The sequence below is a fragment of the Balaenoptera ricei genome, chromosome 2 (assembly GCF_028023285.1).
Source record: "Balaenoptera ricei isolate mBalRic1 chromosome 2, mBalRic1.hap2, whole genome shotgun sequence".
In the NCBI taxonomy this organism is placed as follows: domain Eukaryota; kingdom Metazoa; phylum Chordata; class Mammalia; order Artiodactyla; family Balaenopteridae; genus Balaenoptera; species Balaenoptera ricei.
Genome location: NC_082640.1, coordinates 26,260,396 through 26,281,096, shown reverse-complemented (window position 1 = coordinate 26,281,096; position 20,701 = coordinate 26,260,396). Strand labels below are relative to the sequence as shown.

The following is a 20,701-nucleotide window of genomic DNA, read 5'->3' as shown; positions in this document are numbered from 1 at the left end:
AAATATTGAATGTAGAGCCACGTTCTATTCCTCCTCCAGCGGCAGCCATGGCGGCAGCTCGGGCATTGTGGGGAGGGGGACGGTGCCGGGCAGAACCTTCCTGAGGGCTCCCTCCTCTGTCTCCTCCTCTTACCGCTCCGCTGCTCCATTATTTCTTCAAATATTTTTTTCTGCTCCTTTCTCTCCTTTCCTTCTGGTACTCTCACTACATGTATATTGGAGCAAAATCTGGTAGATAAAACAAAATTTTAATAAGGGGTATATTTAAACCAAGCAATTATAGGGATTTATCTTAAGAAAGCAGTTGCATAGCATATGTAGATGTATGTACAAGGAAGTATATCACAACACATTTTTATAGTAAAAAGTTTAGAAAAAAACAGGAGAAAATTAAATACATTATACTTTTATACAATGAAATATCATTAGCTATAATAGTTTTTAAAATCTCTTCATAATTCAGATGGAGTTTATTTGGTATACTGTATACAGTATATTTGGTTGTTAGTTTCTTTTTTGTTGTTGTTTTTGGTACATTTCCTCTGTGTATCTGTGCAGGTTTTCTCTAGGGCAGCAGTTCTATAAGTTTGGCATCTCTGATAATCTAGCTTAACAGAGGAGGGCTGGATTCTTATATCGCCTTGTATACAATGTGTTGCAGTGTATAAAGTTGAAGTATATAAAGAATGAAGTATATTAGTAGATAAAGAAAATCTGCCCTGACATTTTCAGTTCAGTAAGGCATGGGTACTTTAATAGCCTTTTCAGATAATTGAGGATATTCTTTGATAATACACCAGAGCTTGACAAGTGGTAGTTTCTTATACAAATGGTCTCCCCAAGAGAAGACACTTTTTTTTTTTTTTTTAAATTTATTTATTTATGGCTGTGTCGGGTCTTCATTTCTGTGCGAGGGCTCTCTCTAGTTGTGGCAAGCGGGGGCCACTCTTCATCGCGGTGCGCTGGCCTCTCACTGTCGCGGCCTCTCTTGTTGTGGAGCACAGGCTCCAGACGCGCAGGCTCAGTAGTTGTGGCTCACGGGCCCAGTTGCTCTGTGGCATGTGGGATCTTCCCAGACCAGGGCTCGAACCTGTGTCCCCTGCATTGGCAGGCAGATTCTCAACCACTGCGCCACCAGGGAAGCCCGACAAGTGGTAGTTTCTTAACAGGTGGCTGCAATTTAGAATCTGAAACCATATCAATGAACTTTTCATTCTCTGTTACATTAAAATCCATTGGTCTGTTAAAACTTTGAATAGATCTTTTTTACCCATCCTTGATTTTGTGACATTATACATTTGTCATTTGGAAAATATTGGCACACGGAGTTAAGCAGATCTTCTAAAGGTTGATACATACTGTTACATGCTATCAGAAAATCACAATTATTAATAGTACCACCAATCTCATGTGAAAGCTTTTAAGTATTGGGAGGATGCCATGCTCATAGTGATGGGTACAGTTGTCAAAAAATTCTAATTTTCATTTGAAAGCCCAAATTTTTATCATTGGCAGCAGCAATACTTCATTGTAGATAAATGTCCGCAAAATACTCAAGTGAGAATGACAGTTTATCTGTTAGTCATTCTCTCAAGTAAAAATATTGTTCTCTGCAAAGCTCATTTGGTTCACAACCTGATTGATCACACAATTGCTTTTCCTCAAGACAACCTTATTACACTGGCCATTTTCCCTTACTCAGAAGGGATAGTCCCCTGGAATTTGTATCGTTACACTTGATTCATTTATATTTAATATCTAATTCTTATTCTTTGTCTCTGGCTACTTTTAAGAGTAGAGAACCAAGGATATGACCCAGTGTACAAGTGGAGGGCTTGGCCTTAAATAATAGAGCTTATCCACTCTAACAAGAGAGAAGAAAAGGTCTATGGTTGGTAGACTGGACAGTGTAAATATGTGGGATATAATATAATAAGGTGCAGAGTCAAAGCTGTTAGTGAGGTGGGGATGAGGGAAGGAGTATTGGAAGAGTAAAGAGAGAAAGGTTTGAAATAGTTATGTCAGATGGTAGGCGAGGAAATGACAAGGGAAATCTAATAGCGTTGCTGAGCAGAACTGAGGATCACTTGAAATTTGTGGTCAGGAATTCAAAGTGAAACTAGGCAGCATGTGTGTGTGTGTGTGTGTACACGTACATGTGTGCATATTACTGTTTACAGGGCCTGCCCTTTAGTCAACCTATCCACGTGGTTGGAGCTCATTTCCAGCCACATCTGTTGCTAATTGTTAATCCCAGCCATCCAGGCGAGAAACTGGCTAGACTAGAGAATGAGCAGGGAGTAGAAATGGCTAGAATGTGCAGAGCCTAGGAGAGATGGCTTACTGTTTTAAATCTGTACTAAGTTAAATAACGTATTATTAAGCTGATTTGCCTCTGCTAAATATTGATATGGGGGATTGCTTCACACTGAGGTAAAAAAAATTTTTTGAACATAATGTGTGTGATTACTATAGGATATGGCAGGGGCAAGATAATTAGGGAGAAAAGAGTGGAGATATCTGGAATCCACTGGGGTGTAAGCTTTCTGTGCGGCTGCCTCTTATGTGGCAGGCCTCTCGCTCCTTTTTCCTCTTCCGTCCCTCTATTTTTGTTTTTTTTGTTTTTTAAATATTTTATTTATTTATTATTTCATTTAATTAATTAATTAATTTGCACCGGGTCTTTGTTGCGGCAGGTGGGCTCCTTAGTTGTGGCATTCATGTGGGATCTAGTTCCCTGACCAGGGATCGAACCCAGGCCCCCTGCATTGGGAGCGTGGAGTCTTAACCCCTGCGCCACCGTCCCTCTCTTTTTGTTCTGGGTAGTAATAGGCCAGGGTCTTGTCCTCAGGCAGCCCTGGGCCCCACCACGTGGCCCATAGCTCAGAAGGCGGCTTGCTTTTCTGGCCCAGTTTTCCTGACACTGAGTTTGTTCTAGCCCCAGCTTGGACTCAGCTAATTATTTTCTCTGGGAATGTACATTCTTTTAGACTGTGACCCACAGCCAAATAAAACATTAGCGTTTAAAGAGTTTAGGCTTCACAGTCAGACTCCTTGGGTTCAAACTCTTGCTCTTGAGGACTTAATCTCTGTTAAGCCTCACTTCATAGTGTCTAGCTCATTAGTAGTATCTATCTCATAAGGCTGTGATTAATCTCTTTAAATCTCACTTCATATAGTATCTGTCTCATACGGTTGTGAAAATTATGGTAGGTAATTCAAGTAAAACATTAGAATAGTACCTATACACAGCAAATACTCCAGAAATCTTAAGTGTCATTATTTTTGTTTTCTGCAGGAAACACTAGAGCTCTAACTTACTTACCCTCTATCAAGGAATATTTAGCAATTAGCTCTGTTGTCAGTTTTTGTAGAGGTGGTACAGTATAGCTGGTAACAGCACAATGCTAGATCTTTGACTTTTGTTTTCCTAGTGAAACTGATGAATTTGTAGAATGGACATCCAGGGTTAAAGGTATATTCTTAAGCCAAGCTAGCTGTTCTGTTAACTTAGAGCTGAGGATTCCTGTTGCCTTTAAGGGAATTTAACTTCTTGGATGGACTATTTTTCAAAACATTTAAAAAACTAAATTAGGGTGTTTAAACACAAATTGAGCCAATCCTTGATAATCCGGGATTGTCATTATTATTACTATTTATATTAATAGTTACTGAAAATAAAAGGATGCCCCCACTAGCTCCTAAGGCTGTTTCCTCCCACATTGAAATGACTGTACTTTTTAACAGTTTTATTGAGATATAATTTGCATATCATAACATTCACCCATTGTAAGTGTGCAATTCAGTGATTATTAGTAAATTTATAGACACAGTTCACTGTTAGAACATTCATCATCCCAAATACTCCCTCACGTTTGTTTGCAGTTTGTCCTTGCTCCTACCCCCAGACCTAGGCAGCCACTAATCTGCTTTCCATGTCTATAAATTTCTATTTCTGGACATCTCATATAAATAGAATTATACAATATATAATCTTTTGCATTTGCATGTTTTGCAGTTTGTCCATATTATGACATGTATCAGTATTTCATTCCATTTTACTGCTAAATAGTATTCCATTATATGAAATGAATATTCCACATTTTGTTACTCCATTTACCAGTTGCTGGAGATTTGAATTGTTTCCAGTTTTCGCTATTACGGATAATGCTGCTGTAAACATTTACATACAAGTCTTTGTGTGGACATATGTTTTCATTTCTCTTGGGTAGATTCCTAGAACTGGAATTGCTGAGTCATATGGTAAGCTTATGTTTAACTTTTTAAGGAATTGCCAAACTGTTTTCCAAAGGCTACTAGACCTTTAACGACGTAGCTTTTAGATATTTTTCTCTTCCCTCACTATTACTTGCTGCTGGCATTATCCCCTGTACCCTCTCTCCTGAATCTGATGCTGTGGGCAAGGCAACCTGATAAGTATATTAGAAATTCGTAACGCAAAGGCATTGAATGATAGTCTTGAGTATTAGTGTAGGATGTTGTGATGTCTGGAATGTGTGTGTGCATGCTGGTTTCTAGATGCTCAGCTGTGTTCTGGACTAGAGATGTTCCAAGATGTATCTGTTATTTGGGACTCTCAGATACAGGTGAGAAAACCCCAGTGTGGTAGAGGAGATAGTCTACGTGATTATCAGCTCCACCAGGCTCTTTCCAAAGGGGAGAGGAGACAATCCCTTAAGATGCTAAGCAGTCAGAACAGTAGGAGAAGTCTACTTCCTCAGATATTAGACCCAAATAAGTGAATTTTGTCATTGTTTGTCTAATTTGAAAAGCACTTGAGACCCTGAGTAGTTCAGCACCCCAGATACCAGCAAATGTTATCTATAAAGAATAGTTTACACCATTCGTTCTATAAGATTGATACATTCATGGTACCCTTGGCATTTACAGATTACATTTTTAATTTAGCTATCTGTGAGTTACGTATAGTTGTTTGTAATCAGGCTGAGAAATGTGTTTGAGTTGCACCCAACAGCTGCATATCAGTACTACTGTGTTCTTTCTTGTTTTCACATAGGAAGTAATTTTTCTTAACAGATCTGGAGGCATCCCAAAAACTTTTCAGTTATGCTTTGTCATATTTCAAATGCCCCTATGCCTCAAGTCTTCTTTTTTGCTAATTTCAGTGACCTACTCTGCTATACTCCTATCATTAGCCCTTCTATTTTGCTCGCTTTTTAAAAAACATTACTTTGCTAACTCAGTTTGGTTGTTTTCATTGTAAAACCTTAAATACCTATCTTATTATAAGCCAGTATCTTTATATTTTTGTGGTTTATTTTCCTTTTTAATTAGAATAGTCACTTATATTGTCTGGTACACTTTGTGAAAATGTTGCCATTTATAAATCTGCCATTATAAATCCAATTCAGCTCTTAATTACCTGCCATGATAGAGGAGGGCAGTGACACAAGTCATAATCTCTGAAAATACAATTTGGTTTAAGAATGAAATAACAGGATGATTTTCTTTTGAACATCAACTTTGCCATTTTAATTACGCTTTGTTTAGACTAAATTTAGTTTAGTGTAAAAATAATAGTTTGAAAACACACCAAATGATACAAAAGGAAGTGTGTTAGAGGCCAAGGAATAATCACAATGGGGTTAGTAGGAAACACAATTAATATACCAAGCTAGTTCCTTTAGGTATTTATTTTATGCTTTAAATGTTATAATTATTTGGATATATGAAAAAAGGGGATTGGACAAAAATTCTTGAAAAGATGAAGAACTGTCACTTCTTATTTCAGCCCTTGAGCTCCCTTTTAAATGGACTGTACTGGGTATCTTCTAGAAAGGCCATTTTTAATGTTTTATGAAATCAAAAATTTTTCCCACGAGGATTTAAAATAGCTGTGTTACATTTTGAGTCTGACCCCTGTGAAAAAATGACTATATATCTTTCCGAGATTTTTGAAAGCTAGCACTGACTCACATGCTTTCAGGGCATAATTTGTTTTTTGGGTTCCTGTTTTACATGAGTTTTCAAAATAAATAGGTACTTGTTATTGAAGTAGGAAAAAATAGCATTACTGTAAAGCTGATTACAACTGGTGCTGGAAAGAATCTTGCCATCCAATTGGAAATATTTTTCCAGTTTGTTGACCTGTTTAAAATTCTGAACAGCTAATTCTTTCCAGCTTTCAAACATCAAATTCATTCTAAGGTCAGTATGGACAATTCTAGGGAATAAAGAAATGAATAGCTTTGGTTTTGTGTTCTCCTTAATACTTGTCTTATACCTGAAAGGAAGTGTTTATTGACTATTTTAAGTGCCACTATGATTACTACTTTGTAATGAATATTTGTATTACATTAAAAATAATCTTCTGAGAAATCATAATTGTTGCTTCTCAGCCCAGTCCCTACTGGTGGCTCTTTTTAACCGTGTAGTATATGATAGCACTTACCTAGAGCAGTGTTTTTAAAAAGTGTGCTCTATGGACTCATAAGGTATGAAGGTCCTGTTTTCCCTGTAATCTTTTGGCATTTGCTTATAATATTATTGATATTATCTATGTATACTATAATACTATATCCATGTATTCTTTTTTTTTTTGATTTATTTATTTATTTATTTTTATTTTTGGCTGCGTTGGGTCTTTGTTGCTGCACGCGGGCTTTTCTCTAGTTGCGGTGAGTGGGGGCTACTCTTCCTTGCGGTGCGCGGGCTTCTCATTGCGGTGGCTTCTCTTGTTGCGGAGCACGGGCTCTAGGCACGCAGGCTTCAGTAGTTGTGGCACGTGGATTTCAGTAGTTGTGGCACGCGGGCTCTAGAGCACAGGCTCAGTAGTTGTGGCACAAGGGCTTAGTTGCTCCGCGGCATGTGGGATCTTCCCGGACCAGGGCTCGAACCCATGTCCCCTGCATTGGCAGGCAGATTCTCAACCACTGCGCCACCAGGGAAGCCCCCCATGTATTCTTTAGTCATATGAATTATAATTTATTGCTGATGTCTTAGTGTTTTATCAGAAATCATGCTATTTTCTTCATTGTTGCTTGACTTTTCTGCAGTGGCAAGAAATCATCAGTTCCTTAGGTTATTCAGCTCCACTGAAGAGGCCCTCAAAAAATTTTTTGAGCTCCAAGTAATTATTTAGGAAATGTTTGCTTTAAATATCTTAAGATCTTTGTGCATCTGTTTCTAATTATTGTTAGTGTCATTCTATTTCGCTATGCCAGGAACCTTAATAGTAACTGAACAGGCCTAGGGAGGAAAAGGAGAATTCTCCATCCAGTTATGCCACTGAGCCCTGTCTCTGGTCTGCTTTTCCTCTCTAACCTTGCTGCTGTCCCTCTGCCCCTTACCATCTGTTGTTGTAAGCAATATTGGAACTGCCTCTTAGCTTGTCTTCCTGACCAGTGTGGCCTTCTTCCAATCCAGCCTTCTTGTTACTTAGAACTCAATTGCTGACAGTTGCCGTACATATTCAAGATCAAGTCCATACTCTTTAAGGATTGTATGTGAGGCCTTTTATCATGATCTAGCCCTTTTTAATTTCTTTTGATACTCAAACGTAAGGAACTACTTGCAGTTTCCTAAATATAATTCAGTTCACTCCCCCTTAACATGTACTATTCCCTTTCCCCACAGAGCCTTCCTGGCTCTTGTATGCTTTGCTAATTGCTATTTTTCTTTGATTCAGCTTTATTATTACTTAAGTATTAATTCTTCTGTGAAGCCATTTTGCTATCATTTCTCCTTGTAGCTGTTTTCACTTGTGTTCCTTGTCAAATAAACTTCTGCTTTATATTTAGCTTAGAAAACTACAAAAGCCCCTGTGTTTGATTTAAGCTTGTAAATATTTGTAGAAATAACGGCCATTGGTGGTTTTCTGTAACTTATAGACCCCTTATGAGGGTCAAGGGTGAGAGACAGAATATACAAGTGGACAATGGCCTGACAATGCAGGAAGCTAAGTGCAGTAACTTCTGTAATAATGGGTCCCAGATGGCCAGGACTTGATCAGTAACTGCCAGCTTCCCTAATTTTTGTCCTTGCTTCCAACTTAAAACCAACTAGAGCAAATCAAATCTGCACCCAGTAAATCACATAGGATGCCCTAGTCCTAGTTAGCCTGCCTACAGCTTCGCCCTGCCAGTCAGGGTACACCTGAAGCCTTCCCTTTTTTCCACTGTAAAGCTTTCTCATTACTCAGCCTGCCTTTGAGTCTGCCTAAACGCATATGATGGTGGCCATCTCCCTTGCCGTAGCAGGCTCTGAATAAATAGCCTTTGCTTTTCTCATAAGTATAGTTTATAAAATTTATTTCCTCTGCTAGCTATGTTTTGTGATTTTCTACATGTTTTATAAACATAGAGGTTTATATTTTATAAAGGTGAAGACAGATTTTTGTCATAAGGATTCTTTGTTTCTTTACCTTGAATGGCAAGATGACAGAATAAAAATGTGTCACTTAGTAGTAAAGAACAAAATCCTAGTCAAATTTTAATCTTACTTGAGACCTTTGTCTCATATAGTTATTCAGAGCTTTTTATTTGGTTTATTAAATCATAATTTTTAAAAAAAATCAGTACATGGAAGAGATTTAAACATGAAATACAAAATAAATGCATTTAGGTTTTATTATGTTAAGAGTATGCTTTTATTCTTATTTTTAAAATATTAAGCGTGAATGCTGAATTTTATCAAGTAATTTTTTGTATCATTTACTGTTTTTTATTTAACCTATTAGTGCAGTATATTGTATAAATATATTTCATATTATTGAGCCATGTGTATGTTCCTAGAATAAACTCTGCTTGTTTTGAATTATTTTCTTTAAATACTCTTAATCTGTTCACTAATTTTATAAAGGTCCTTTCATTTTTGTAAAGTTTCTGAAAGTGACCAGAACCTATACCCTGATTTTTTACTTTTTGTGGTTTTTTTTTTAACATACCCTTCCTCTTATGTCTAGAATTGAATGACTAATAAGGCTACTTTGAACAGTTTTGAAACTATGAAAAAGATAGCTTTTTATCTGTCTAGTGCTTTATTTTACTGAAGTTACTCTCAGTGTATTTATTGTTTGAATTTTCTGTTAACAGATATTCCCTTCAGAGAGGTAGCTCCTTCACATTTTTAACACCTGGCCCCCATTGGGACTTCACTTTGGTGAGTAGACACCTAGGTTTTTTATTTCAAGACATTAGTTAATTCCTGGGTTGCGTTTCAGTCTGGTGTACAGCTCAGCTGTCTGTACCTCTCTGAAAACCTTGAAGTACAGAGTTTCTATCACCATCTTTGGCAGCCTAATTTAATTCTTTTCTGCTAACAAACTGAAAGAAATTTTTATTTCAATTAAATATAAAATATATTTTGAAAAGTATCAGATCTATTCATCTTTAACTCTATGCAATTCTTTCTGCCATCCCTACCCGTGTTAAAATTAAGAGACTATATTAATGAAATGTGAGGCTATTTTTATGCACACACTCTAACAGCTCTTTTCTTGGTTGAAAAATATAAAAATGCTTGTAGATAATATATATAATGAATGAATCATTTCTGTTATTAGTCATCTTAGTATAGAGGGACTCCATTATTTTTAGAATGAGACTTTACAGAGGCATCTAATCTTGTGCAAAGTGACACCAGAAGATTAGGGGTTTTTATAATTAAAAACTCATTACTTCACAATACTCATATACAAATAAAGTATGTACAAATAGAACATGATTCTTATGCTCTTCTTATTTGGGGGAAATAGCAAAAAACGATTCTGCCTCTAGTTTGCCAGACTTTACCTATGTGCATGTATTGATGATGTGCCATTTCATTTGTATTCTGTTCTATTGTATTTAATTTGTTTTTCTGTTGGGGACTCCTGTTCGAGATTTCTGTGAATAATAGAATTTACATACATTAAATGGTCAGTAAATCATTCTTGGTAAGAGTCTCCTGATTTTAATGCAGTTCCACATTTTCCTTTGAAACTTTTTTCATCTTGGTCCCTTTCCCTTACTAGTTGAAGAACCTAAACTTATACAGAAAAACTAGTAGAGAAGTGTCTCCAAATTTGATTTTGCAAGCCTATCAGCAAAAATATTTTGAGCATTACCCCTGATATATTTATTTATAATTTTTAGGTATGTAGCAACTTTATTAGCTAATATCTCAAAGCTCAGTACTCACTTAGGGTGAGATTAATGATAGTGGACATAAATGTGTATTTCAAATAGTCAGGATAATTTCAGTTTGGGGCTGACTTCTAAAATGGATTTGGCAAGATTGCCATTATCTTTAACTCACATTTTTAAATGTGGTTGATGATAAGCTCATCATCTGTGTATTAAATTTTAGTAAAGCTTATTTTTTAAGGATTAAGAAATACATAAAAATGAAGTTCTAACATTTTCCTCCTGTACTCTAGGAAAGATACCTTGCATATCGTCTGGGATAGATGCATCTCACTTGGGAAAACACTTTTGTAGAGGCCTCCGTGACAAAAGAAATATCTAACGGTTCATGTATTAAAACTTTTGGAATGTGATTAAGGAATACTAAGAGGGAGATTTATAACTTTTTAAATACATAGTTTAATAAGGGAAAAGAAAAATTAAGCACTCAAGAGGTGAGAAAAAGAACAATAGAGTAAATCAAAGAAAAGAGGAGGAGAAGTAAGAGTGGAAAAAATAAAATCAACACCCAATCATGATAAAATTCTTGGCAAACCAGGGATAGAATAGAACTTCCTTAGCCTGAGACCTACCACAAACAACATACATAATGATAAAATGATAGCAACAGTCCCTTTAAATTTAGAAAAAAACAATGCTGTCATCATATTTATTCAGCATTGTACTAACACTCTTAGCCAACACAGTAGGACAGGAAAACAAGTGGTACACAAATTAGAAAGGAAGAGACAGTCTTGATTTCATTACTTAGAGACAATATGATTGTCTACATAGAATATCCAAGAGAATATTAATAGCAGCTATTAGGACTAATAAGAGTTTGAGCAAGGCTATAAAAGTTATAAAAAGAAATCAATAGCATGTATGTATATTAGTAATAAACAAATGTAATTTTTAAAGATGCTTTTATTGAAATAAAAAAATTTTAAACTAGGAATAAATCTATGAAGAGATGTGTGAGACTTTTATGGGAAAAACTGGAAAACATTAATAAAGAACATAGGACACCTAATGAAATGGACAGATATACCATTTCATGCAAGGAAAGGCTCAATAGCATAAAAATGTCCATTCTTCCCAAATTAATTCATAAAGGCAATGCTGTTCTGTTAGAAATCTCATTAGAATGTAATAGATCCCAATTCATGCAGAGAAGTAGAAGGCCCAGGAAAGGGAAAGTAGTGTACCCATCAGGGAGCATTATGACTGAGCGTATAAGCTATTAAGACTCACTCCAAAGGTACTGAAATTACACAGCATAATATGGGTGCAAGTGTAGATAAATAGACCATTGGAATGAAATAGAGAACCCAGAAACCGACTTATGAGAACTTATTGTATCATAGGCGTTATGAAAGAATGGTGCTCTCAGCAAATGATGTTAGGGGTGGGGACAGTTGGCCAAATTACCTTATACCACATACATACAAAAATAAATTCTAGATGGGTTGAATATACAAATATGAAAAATGAAACTTTAAAATAGTTAAAAGAAAATACAGTAGAATGTTTTAAAATCTGTTAAATTTCTTTATACATATGCCCACACATGTATAGATTTTATATAAATACATAAATATGATCCTGTACATGCTTTTTTTCCCTCAGTACAATCTTCTTTTTGCTTGGCAGTTTCCTCCCCCTTTCCTCTCTTCTCCCCATGTAAGTCCTTCTTCCATTCCCCTAGTTCCACGCTAACCCATGTCAACAACACTGTTTGTATCCCTCTATATTTTGCTCATATAATTATTTTACAAATACACGCACAGCCTCACAGATAAGATACACATAAGCAGGATTTTTGTTTAGTTTGCTTTTCAAAATTAGGATCATATTATTCATACTTTGCTGCATCTTCTGGATATAACCTTAGGATCAATAGAGATTTCTTGAGTTCTGTCACCTCCTTTTTTAGTTTTTCCCAGTTCTGATTTATATTGTTCTTTCTTGTCTTGTATCATTTTCTTAATGTCTTTTTAGCTAAATTCGAAATAGTATTTTATAGGTTTGCTCTGCTTCTTTGAGCATTCCCTTTTGAGGTGACTTCATTCCCTGTAGGGATGTTATCCTGCCCCTTATTCTCTCTCTTTTTTCTTACAGTTATTTTGTGTAGAATTTGACTTGGGGAATTTTCTGTTCATTTTAATATGAATTTAGTTTTCCTGAACTTTTACAAAGAGGCTTGGTGCAGATAGCTTTTCTAACTTCGTAGAGTTCCCTCTTTTGTTGTTTTCATGGGGCTTGCTTCTGAGACTTCCAGGCTCCGTATATTTCCCCCACTTCTATCTGGACTTTATCTTTCCTTTTCTCAATTGCCCCCATCCTGCTCTGTGTTGATTCTGCTCTCAACAGTTTCTCCTCAGGGTGGGGCCACGTCCTGGAAGGGAGCCCTGGCTTGTCAGTTTTGAGAGTTCACAAAAGCTAGGCTGTATCACAAGTAATCTGAAAAGTTATTTTGAGGTTTAAGAGAAGAAACGTTACTTAAGGATTCTTTTTCAGTATTGATTAAGGACCAGAAATTAAAGCTATATACACAGTTTTGTCACTGCTGGCACCAGTAGGGCTGAATGAAGGTGATGAATGATTACTGGAAGGTACTCCCGGTACATGCATGTTCATTTTCCACCTGATAAATCCTGCTTCAGGCAACAAATCTTAATTACTTGTGCCATGAGAAAAGGATATCTTTTTCCTAGTGAAATCAACCCCCCCATAGGGTAAATAATATGTGTTCCTTTTTTAAAAAATTTATTATCTTTATATATAAAACATATTTTTTCTCTAACAAGTATAGACTTGACTTACATAAGACTTCTGTTCTGAAAAACTTTAGATAAGTAAGTTTTTTAATAGGGTGGAATCACTTCACAGCAAGGGATGATTTAGTCAGAGGGGACTTTTTAGAAAATATATAGTATGTGCTAGCGATAATTTATGGGCATCCCTCATAAAAATAATTTTCTTATGAATACAGCCTAAGACTTCACTTTTTAAAACTGATTTTTCTAGTTGTATGTGGTCTTTGTTTAATGGAGTAACATGCATGCCTTCTATAGAAGAATAAAATTTTTTCTTTTTTATAGAAAAGAAAACGAAGAGCAAAAGATGATGATGTCATAAGCCTTAGCAGCCTTGATCTGAAGGTAAGCCTTACTGCTCTGGCAAGGAAAAGCGTTTAAGAGTATGCAGATAGCATTTTATTTTTGTGCTGTAAAAATAATGAATGCTGGGGTTTTTGCATTTTGCATTTTTTAAGTGCAAAACTGAATAATATTGGCTGTTACAGGTATCCTCCTTTTTTCTGTTCTACTTCTTTGTTAAGAACGAGTAGAAAACCTCCCTCAAACTAATAGTGAACACAAACTCACATGCCTAAGGAGACCAGGCATTGTAGTCTATGCAGAGAAAGGAGTAGGGTGGGGGACTGTGGTGAGCAGAAGGGCACCATGCCTCTCCTCAAGAGAGGTAGCTGCTCCTGTGCTCTAGCCCCCAAATCTGGGGTTTTGTGTGAAATCTCCTAAATTTTAAATGTTGGATCAAATTTTTTCTAAAAAACCATGCAAGCCAAACAACTTGTCTACGAGCCAGATGTAGCCCAGGGGTTTCCAGTGTGTGATCTATGATAAACTAAAACCCAGTGCAAACTTAAAAATAATTATTTTTAATAATTGTAATAATTATTTTAATTATTTAATTATGTAAATAATTATATTTAATAATGTATTATAAATCAGTTATACTCAAATAAAAATTTTTTAAAAGAATAAGAAAAATGTAATAATTTTAAAAAACTGCCCTCCCCCCAAAAAAAATCCTCTTTTGTAAAATTGTAGTTAAGTCCAAAACTGGTATGTTTGAAATTACTTATTTCATTTTTGTCAGTTGGCAAGTTTTACAGAACCATCTTGATTTTAAGGAACCTTTTTAAAAAGATTGTTATGGAAAAGTTATACATTTTTAAAGTAAGATTTTTAAAAAATCTTTCACATCACGTTTAATGATGGCAGCTGCTGCTTTTTATTTTTATTTTCTTTTTTAAAGGGTTGGAAATTTTTTTTTTAAGATTTAATTTTTTATTTATTTTTGGCTGTGTTGGGTTTTCGTTGCTGCACGCAGGCTTTCTGTAGTTGCGGTGAGCGGGGGCTACTCTCATTGTGGTGCACGGGCTTCTCCTTGTTGTGGCTTCTCTTGTTGCGCAGCACAGGTTCTAGGTGCACGGGCTTCAGTAGTCATGGCATGTGGGCTCAGTAGTTGTGGCTTGTGGGCTCTAGAGCACAGGCTCAGTAGTTGTGGCGCACAGGCTTAGTTGCTCCATGGCATGTGGGATCTTCCCAGACCAGGGATTGAACCCGGGTCCCCTGCATTGGCAGGCAGATTCTTATCCACTGCGCCACCAGGGAAGTCCCTGCTTCTTTTTAAAGACAAGGTATTTTCTAAAAATTAAATTTTTATAGGTCTGCCCATCAACATTTTAGCAAATCTGGCAATCCAGATTTTGTGGGTATGTGTACATGTCTTTATAGAAGAATTATGTGTTTTAAGTGTTAGGCTTTTTGCAAAACAGTTTTAGTTACATTTTAAAAATCTTGTTTTCAAAGAAAGAAAAAGGTGTGAATGACAACCCTGAGTATTTTTAGGTATGCTTCAAATGAAATCATATGCAGAAATAAGAGTTTGCCACAATAAAATCCATGGTCAGATCTACTTAAAGACAGTCCTCCTTTTTTTCACCCCAGCTTCAGCAATAATTAATATACCATCAGATCAGTCTCATATCATCTCTCCACTCACCTACCCTCCCCTGGATTATTTTGAAGCAAATCCTAGACATTGTATCATTTCATCTGTATCATCAGAGTCAGTGTTCTCACTTTCCTTGATTGTCTTAAACATGTTTTGTTTTGTTTTTGTTCATTTTGTCTGTTTGAATTGGAATTCATTTAAGGTCCAGACAGTGAGATTGATTATATCTCTTAAGTATCTTTTAATATATAGGTTTCCTCTCTAGCTCTTTGTTTTCCTGCAAATTTTTGTTGTTGTTGAGGAAACCATGTCTTTTTTCCTGGGGAGCTTTCCACAGCCTGAAGAGCTGTGACTGCATCCCCATGGTATCATTTCCTGTGTTCCTCTTTTCTCTGTATTTCTGATAAATTGGTAGTTAGATCTAGAGAGTGTTTGGGGCTATTATGTACTTCCCTCAGAAGGTATGTAATGTCTTTTTGTGATGTTCCCAACATTAATTATCATTGCCTAGATCCATTTATTCATTGGAGGTTGCAAAGTGGTTATATTGTGCCTTTATCAGTCCTTTGTTTATTAACTGGAATACTTCTGTAAAGAGAAAATTCCCCTCATCAGCCTTGGTTACTCAAAGGTACTGATTTATAATAAAGGTAGGACAAGTGCTTGATTCCTTTCCTTTATCAGTTTTCAAAAATAATGAGTTTTATTCATTAAAATGCTCTAAAAGTAACTAATGATTTTTCTTTTTAATATTATTATGAACTCATGGATATGAACACATTTTTTGTGTTTTGATCCATTTTAGTTATTACTCTTACTATGCTCAAATTTTCCCATTTTTGGCCTCTGGGTGCTGCCTCAGGAGGGCTCCTATGTCCTTTTTCCCCAGCTTTATTAAGATATAATTGACATATAACATTGTATAAATTTTAGGTGTACGACGTTTTGATTCCCTGTGTCCTTTTGACATGACCCTCACCTCATATCTAGAGGCTAAATGGCCTCCTTTTCTTCCTGGATGACAGGTTATTCCAAGCCCACTTGTACATTTCTTTTTTTCCTGCTCCATACCTGGAATCAGTCATTTCTAAAAGCCCTGATTTTAGAGGCTAAAATCTGGGCATTTTGAACACTTGTTGCTACCAATTGATCATTGTTTTTAGGCCTTTTTAATGGACAGAGCTAAAAATATATATATAATTTTTAAGATAAAATAAATTATGAGTTTATACTGATATTTTAAATTCAACGCTAAAGGATCTTTTACTTAATCTCATTAATCTTACTGTCTAGATCTCCTTCAACTGCACCGAAAATCTGGTTTCTGTGGGACACTGACATAATTACTCACTTGATTTACCCTTGGTTCAAAGACAAATCTACATTATTACAAATTACTACCACATTACTATAAATGATAAAATTACTGAAAAAATTTTGTTTTACATTTTTTGTTATATAGGTTATAGTGAGGATATATAAATTTTATGTTTTAAAATTATTGAACTAGTTCTTTTCTATGTGTAATTATGCCAACTCACTTTATTTGCAATTTTTAAGAATTACTGCTTTTTAAATTTAATTTTTCTTATAACCATGTAACAAAATTGTGTAGAATTTCAAAGTCAGTTCTACAAGATTCTTGTTTCTATCCCTGGCTCTTCTACCCTACTTCTTTCTTCTATACAAAATGTTTTTTTTTTTCCTTTTATTAATTTCATGGTTTATCCTTCCACTTTTTAAAATTATAAGCAATTACATATGTTTGTATATCCCACTTTCTTGGATAAACAGTAGCATGTTATCTTTCCTTATGTGTTCTGTTTTATTCTCTCCTTTTTGTTTTACTTGTATGTTTTAGCTTTGTTATATCTTTCAGTATTTAGGAAGATTCATGTATTTGTTCTATTGGTTATCTTTCTATGATGCCTTCACTTCCCTCTTTTTGTCTGTTGTAGATTTGTTCATTCCTGTGAGCATTGTTTTAATTAACTAGCACCTCTTCTCCCTCCTCTCCTCTCCTCTGACTGAAGTAATCTCTCTTTATTCTAAGTTAATATATTTAAAGTAATAAGTGCTTATTTTACTTTTCATGTACACTCATCAGTCTCCATTTTAAAAAAAAATAGTTTTGCTGTATCTCCAGGGTCAGCACATTCAGCCATTATAAACTATGCTGTGTACCCTGATAACCACCATTTAGACTTAGTTCTACAGTTAAATATATATTTAATGATCAGCACCAGTCCTTCTCTCTATACCTTTTTAGGTTTTTGGTTTTCTTAAGCTCATTCTTTAGCACAGGGGTCCGCAAACTGTGGCCCACAAGCCATATCTGACCTGCCCATTTATTTACATATTGTTTATGGCTGCTTTTTAAAACACTACAGTGGCAGAAGTTCAGTAGTTGTGACAGAGACCATGTGACCTGCAAAGGCTAAAATATTTACTGTTTTTTTTTTTTTACAGAAAAAGTTTGCTGACCCCTGCTCTAGAGTTGAGTAAATTCAGAGGAAGTGTTCATGGGAGCAGTATTCCCTGAGTTATTGAATGTTCTTATCAGTTTGTTTGCAGCCTTTATACTTGAAGGTTAGTTTGGATGAATATGAAATCTATGGCTCATATTTTCTTTCCTTGAATATATTAAATATTTTACTCCATTGTTTTCTGGTATAAAGTGCCACTGTTGAAAAGTTATAATTGTATAGTTTCAAGTCATCTCTTATTTTAGGAGCATTTTTTCTTGAATTATAGTTTTTGGTATTTTTTTCTAGTCTATTGTTTTTGCCTCCCCTCCCTGCCCTTTATACTTAGGTTGGGTCTTCTTTTTGTATCTTTTTATCACTTTCTTTCAAAACATTTTTTTGTCTTTTTTATTTTTAAATTCATTTTCCTTTTTTACCTTCTTTTTCTCTTAATGCATTAGTCATTGGTTTTTTTCATTCTGAAATAATTTTATTTTTAATTCTTTCCTTCTATCACCTCATTTCAAATCCTCCTTTTTCCACTTACCTAATTTCTGAACTTTATGTTCTTTCATAGCTTCTATAATTTTCTTCATTTATTTTAGGCTAAAAAGACATTATTCTACTCCACATTTTGTTTTCTTATAGTAGTTTTAAATGGGTTTCATGATTCTTTTCTGAAGTACATTAAGTTGTCCTTTCCTGTATTTTTAGGTGAGAGGAGTGGGCCATGGTAGCCTGTTTTCAGCTTCATGACTCTAGAGCCCCTCTTCTGTTGTTTTCACAAAGTGATTTTTAAAAGTATGGCCTCTTTGTCTTGTTTATGGTTTCCTTTGCTGTGCAAAAGTTTTTAAGTTTAATTAAGTCCCATTTGTTTGTTTTTCTTTTTATTTCCGTTACTCTAGGAGGTGGGTCAAAAAAGATCTTGCTGTGGTTTATGTCGAAGAGTGTTTTTCCTCTAATAAGAGTTTTACAGTTTCCGGTCTTACATTTAAGTCTTTAATCCATTTGGAGTTTATTTTTGTATATGGTGTTAGGTAGTGTTCTAATTTCATTCTCTTACATGTAGCTGTCCAGTTTTCCCAGCACCACTTATTGAAGAGGCTGTCTTTTCTCCATTGTATGTTCCTGCCTCCTTTGTCTTTAGAAAACTAAAAATAGAACTACAGTATGACCAGCAATCCCACTACCCATATACCCTGAGAAAACCATAATTCCAAAAGAGTCATGTACCACAATGTTCACTGCAGCACTATTTACAATAGCCAGGACATGGAACCAACTTAAATGTCCATCGACAGATAAATGGATAAAGAAGATGTGGCACGTATATACAATGGAATATTACTCAGCCATAAAAAGAAACAAAATTGAGTTATTTGTAGTGAGGTGGGTGGACTAGAGTCTGTCATACAGAGTGAAGTAAGTCAGAAAGAGAAAAACAAATACCGTATGCTAAGGCATATATATGGAATCTAAAAAAAAAATGGTACTGATGAACCTAGTTGCAGGGCAGGAATAAAGAGGTAGACATGGAGAATGGACTTGAGGACATGGGGTTGGGAGGGCGAAGCTGGGGTGAAGTGAGAGTAGCATGGACATATATACACTACCGAATGTAAAATAGTTGGCTGGTGGGAAGCAGCAGCATTAGCACAGGGATATCGGCTCGGTGCTTTGCATGACCTAGAGGGGTGGGATAGGGAGGATGGGAGGGAGGCTCAAGAGGGAGGGGATATGGGGACATGTGTATGCATATGGCTGATTTGCTTTGTTGTGCAACAGAAACTAACAGTATTGTGAAGCAACTATACTCCCATAAAGATCTATTAAAAAAAAAAAAGTATGGCCTCATGTTTTCTGAAATCTTTCGTTTCTGCTCCCTTTCTCTTTTATCTGGACTGTTTCTTGTCTTTGCTTCTGTTACCCTGTTCTGCTCCATTTGGATCCTACTCCTAGAAGTTTTTCTCAGTGCAGTGTTAGTTTCAAGAGTTTCTGTGGCCCAGACTGCTCCAGCACCAATAAACCTTGTTACTTGGAAGTGCTCTTGCCCTTGGTGTAAGGCTTTGATCCTTGGAATCCTTCCAGTTTAGACCACTGTTCGCAGTGCACCGTTGTGGGGGTTCCCCTATTCTCGGGGCCATCAGACAAGCCCAGTTGCCTTCCCTTTGCTTCTCTGTGCACAAATGCTGAAACCATGTGGGTCTCATAGCTGTTCAGTTTGTCTCCATCTGACCAACAAAAGGTGTGGGGGGAAGCACTCTCATTTTTGGTATGTATTGGGTTTTCTGTTTTGCTATGGTAGTCACTCTATCTGCCTTTTCTTTTTCTTTAAAGAGTGAAGACCTGTCAAAGATTAGTGTATTAATGTATTAATGAGTAAGCCAACAGAATGGTAAAGCTGGTCAAAGGACTATAGGAAACACTGAAGTATTCTAATCACTGAAAGAAGGAATGGTGGAGTACAATCACTAAATTTGATACAAAATAGATTAATAGCCTCATCTACATGTCTGCCTACCAAATATATTTACATTGCTATCAGTCCCTACAGAGTTAACATCTACCCTTACAGAGTTGTATTTTTATTTATTTATTTTTGGCTGCACTGGGTCTTCGTTGCTGTGCGTGGGCTTTCTCTAGTTGCGGTGAGCGGGGGCTACTCTTCATTGCGGTACGCGGGCTTCTTATTGCGGTGTCTTCTCTTGTTGCGGAGCGAAGGCTTTAGGCACGTGGGCTTCAGTAGGTGCGGCACGCAGGCTCAGTAGTTGTGGCTCACGGGCTCTAGAGTGCAGGCTCAGTAGTTGTGGCACACGGGCTTAGTTGCTCCGCGGCCTGTGGGATCTTCCCAGACCAGGGCTCGAACCCGTGTCCCCTGCATTGGCAGGCGGATTCTTAACCACTGCACCACCAGGGAAGCCCTCTTTTTTTTTTTTTTTTTTTTATTTCCACAGACATTCATGGAGCACCCACAATGTTTCAAGCACCATACTGGACCTTAGAGATAAGACTATATACAAACAGGAAACAAGAACCTCTGACAAAATCATACCTGCAGAGATTACAATAGACTGTGCAGAAGTACCAGTTGGTATTAGAAGGAGGAATGAGAGTAATAGAAGATATTTTGGAGGTCTTGGTTTGGAGTTGGGTTTTTATGAAAGCAAACATGAACTTGGGAAGACCAACCCAGCTAGAGAAGGGGCATCTACAAATACCAAGAATTAAAATCAGTTATGTTAATATAATGATAAACAAATGATTTGGAAAGAGTCAAAGAAATATATGAAGAACTAAGAAATGAAGTACAGAAGGTTAATTGGCCAC

The 20,701-nt window shown here is 36.1% G+C and overlaps 1 protein-coding gene across 1 annotated transcript in view; it reads left to right on the top strand.

The window, feature by feature from the left end:
* Positions 1 to 20,701, top strand: part of NET1 (neuroepithelial cell transforming 1) — a 53,116-nt gene that overhangs the window by 5,861 nt on the left and 26,554 nt on the right. The window contains exons 2-3 of the mRNA XM_059912221.1: positions 9,075 to 9,141; positions 13,250 to 13,309. Coding sequence (XP_059768204.1) covers positions 9,075 to 9,141; positions 13,250 to 13,309 — 127 coding nt within the window. The remainder of the gene's footprint in view (positions 1 to 9,074; positions 9,142 to 13,249; positions 13,310 to 20,701) is intronic.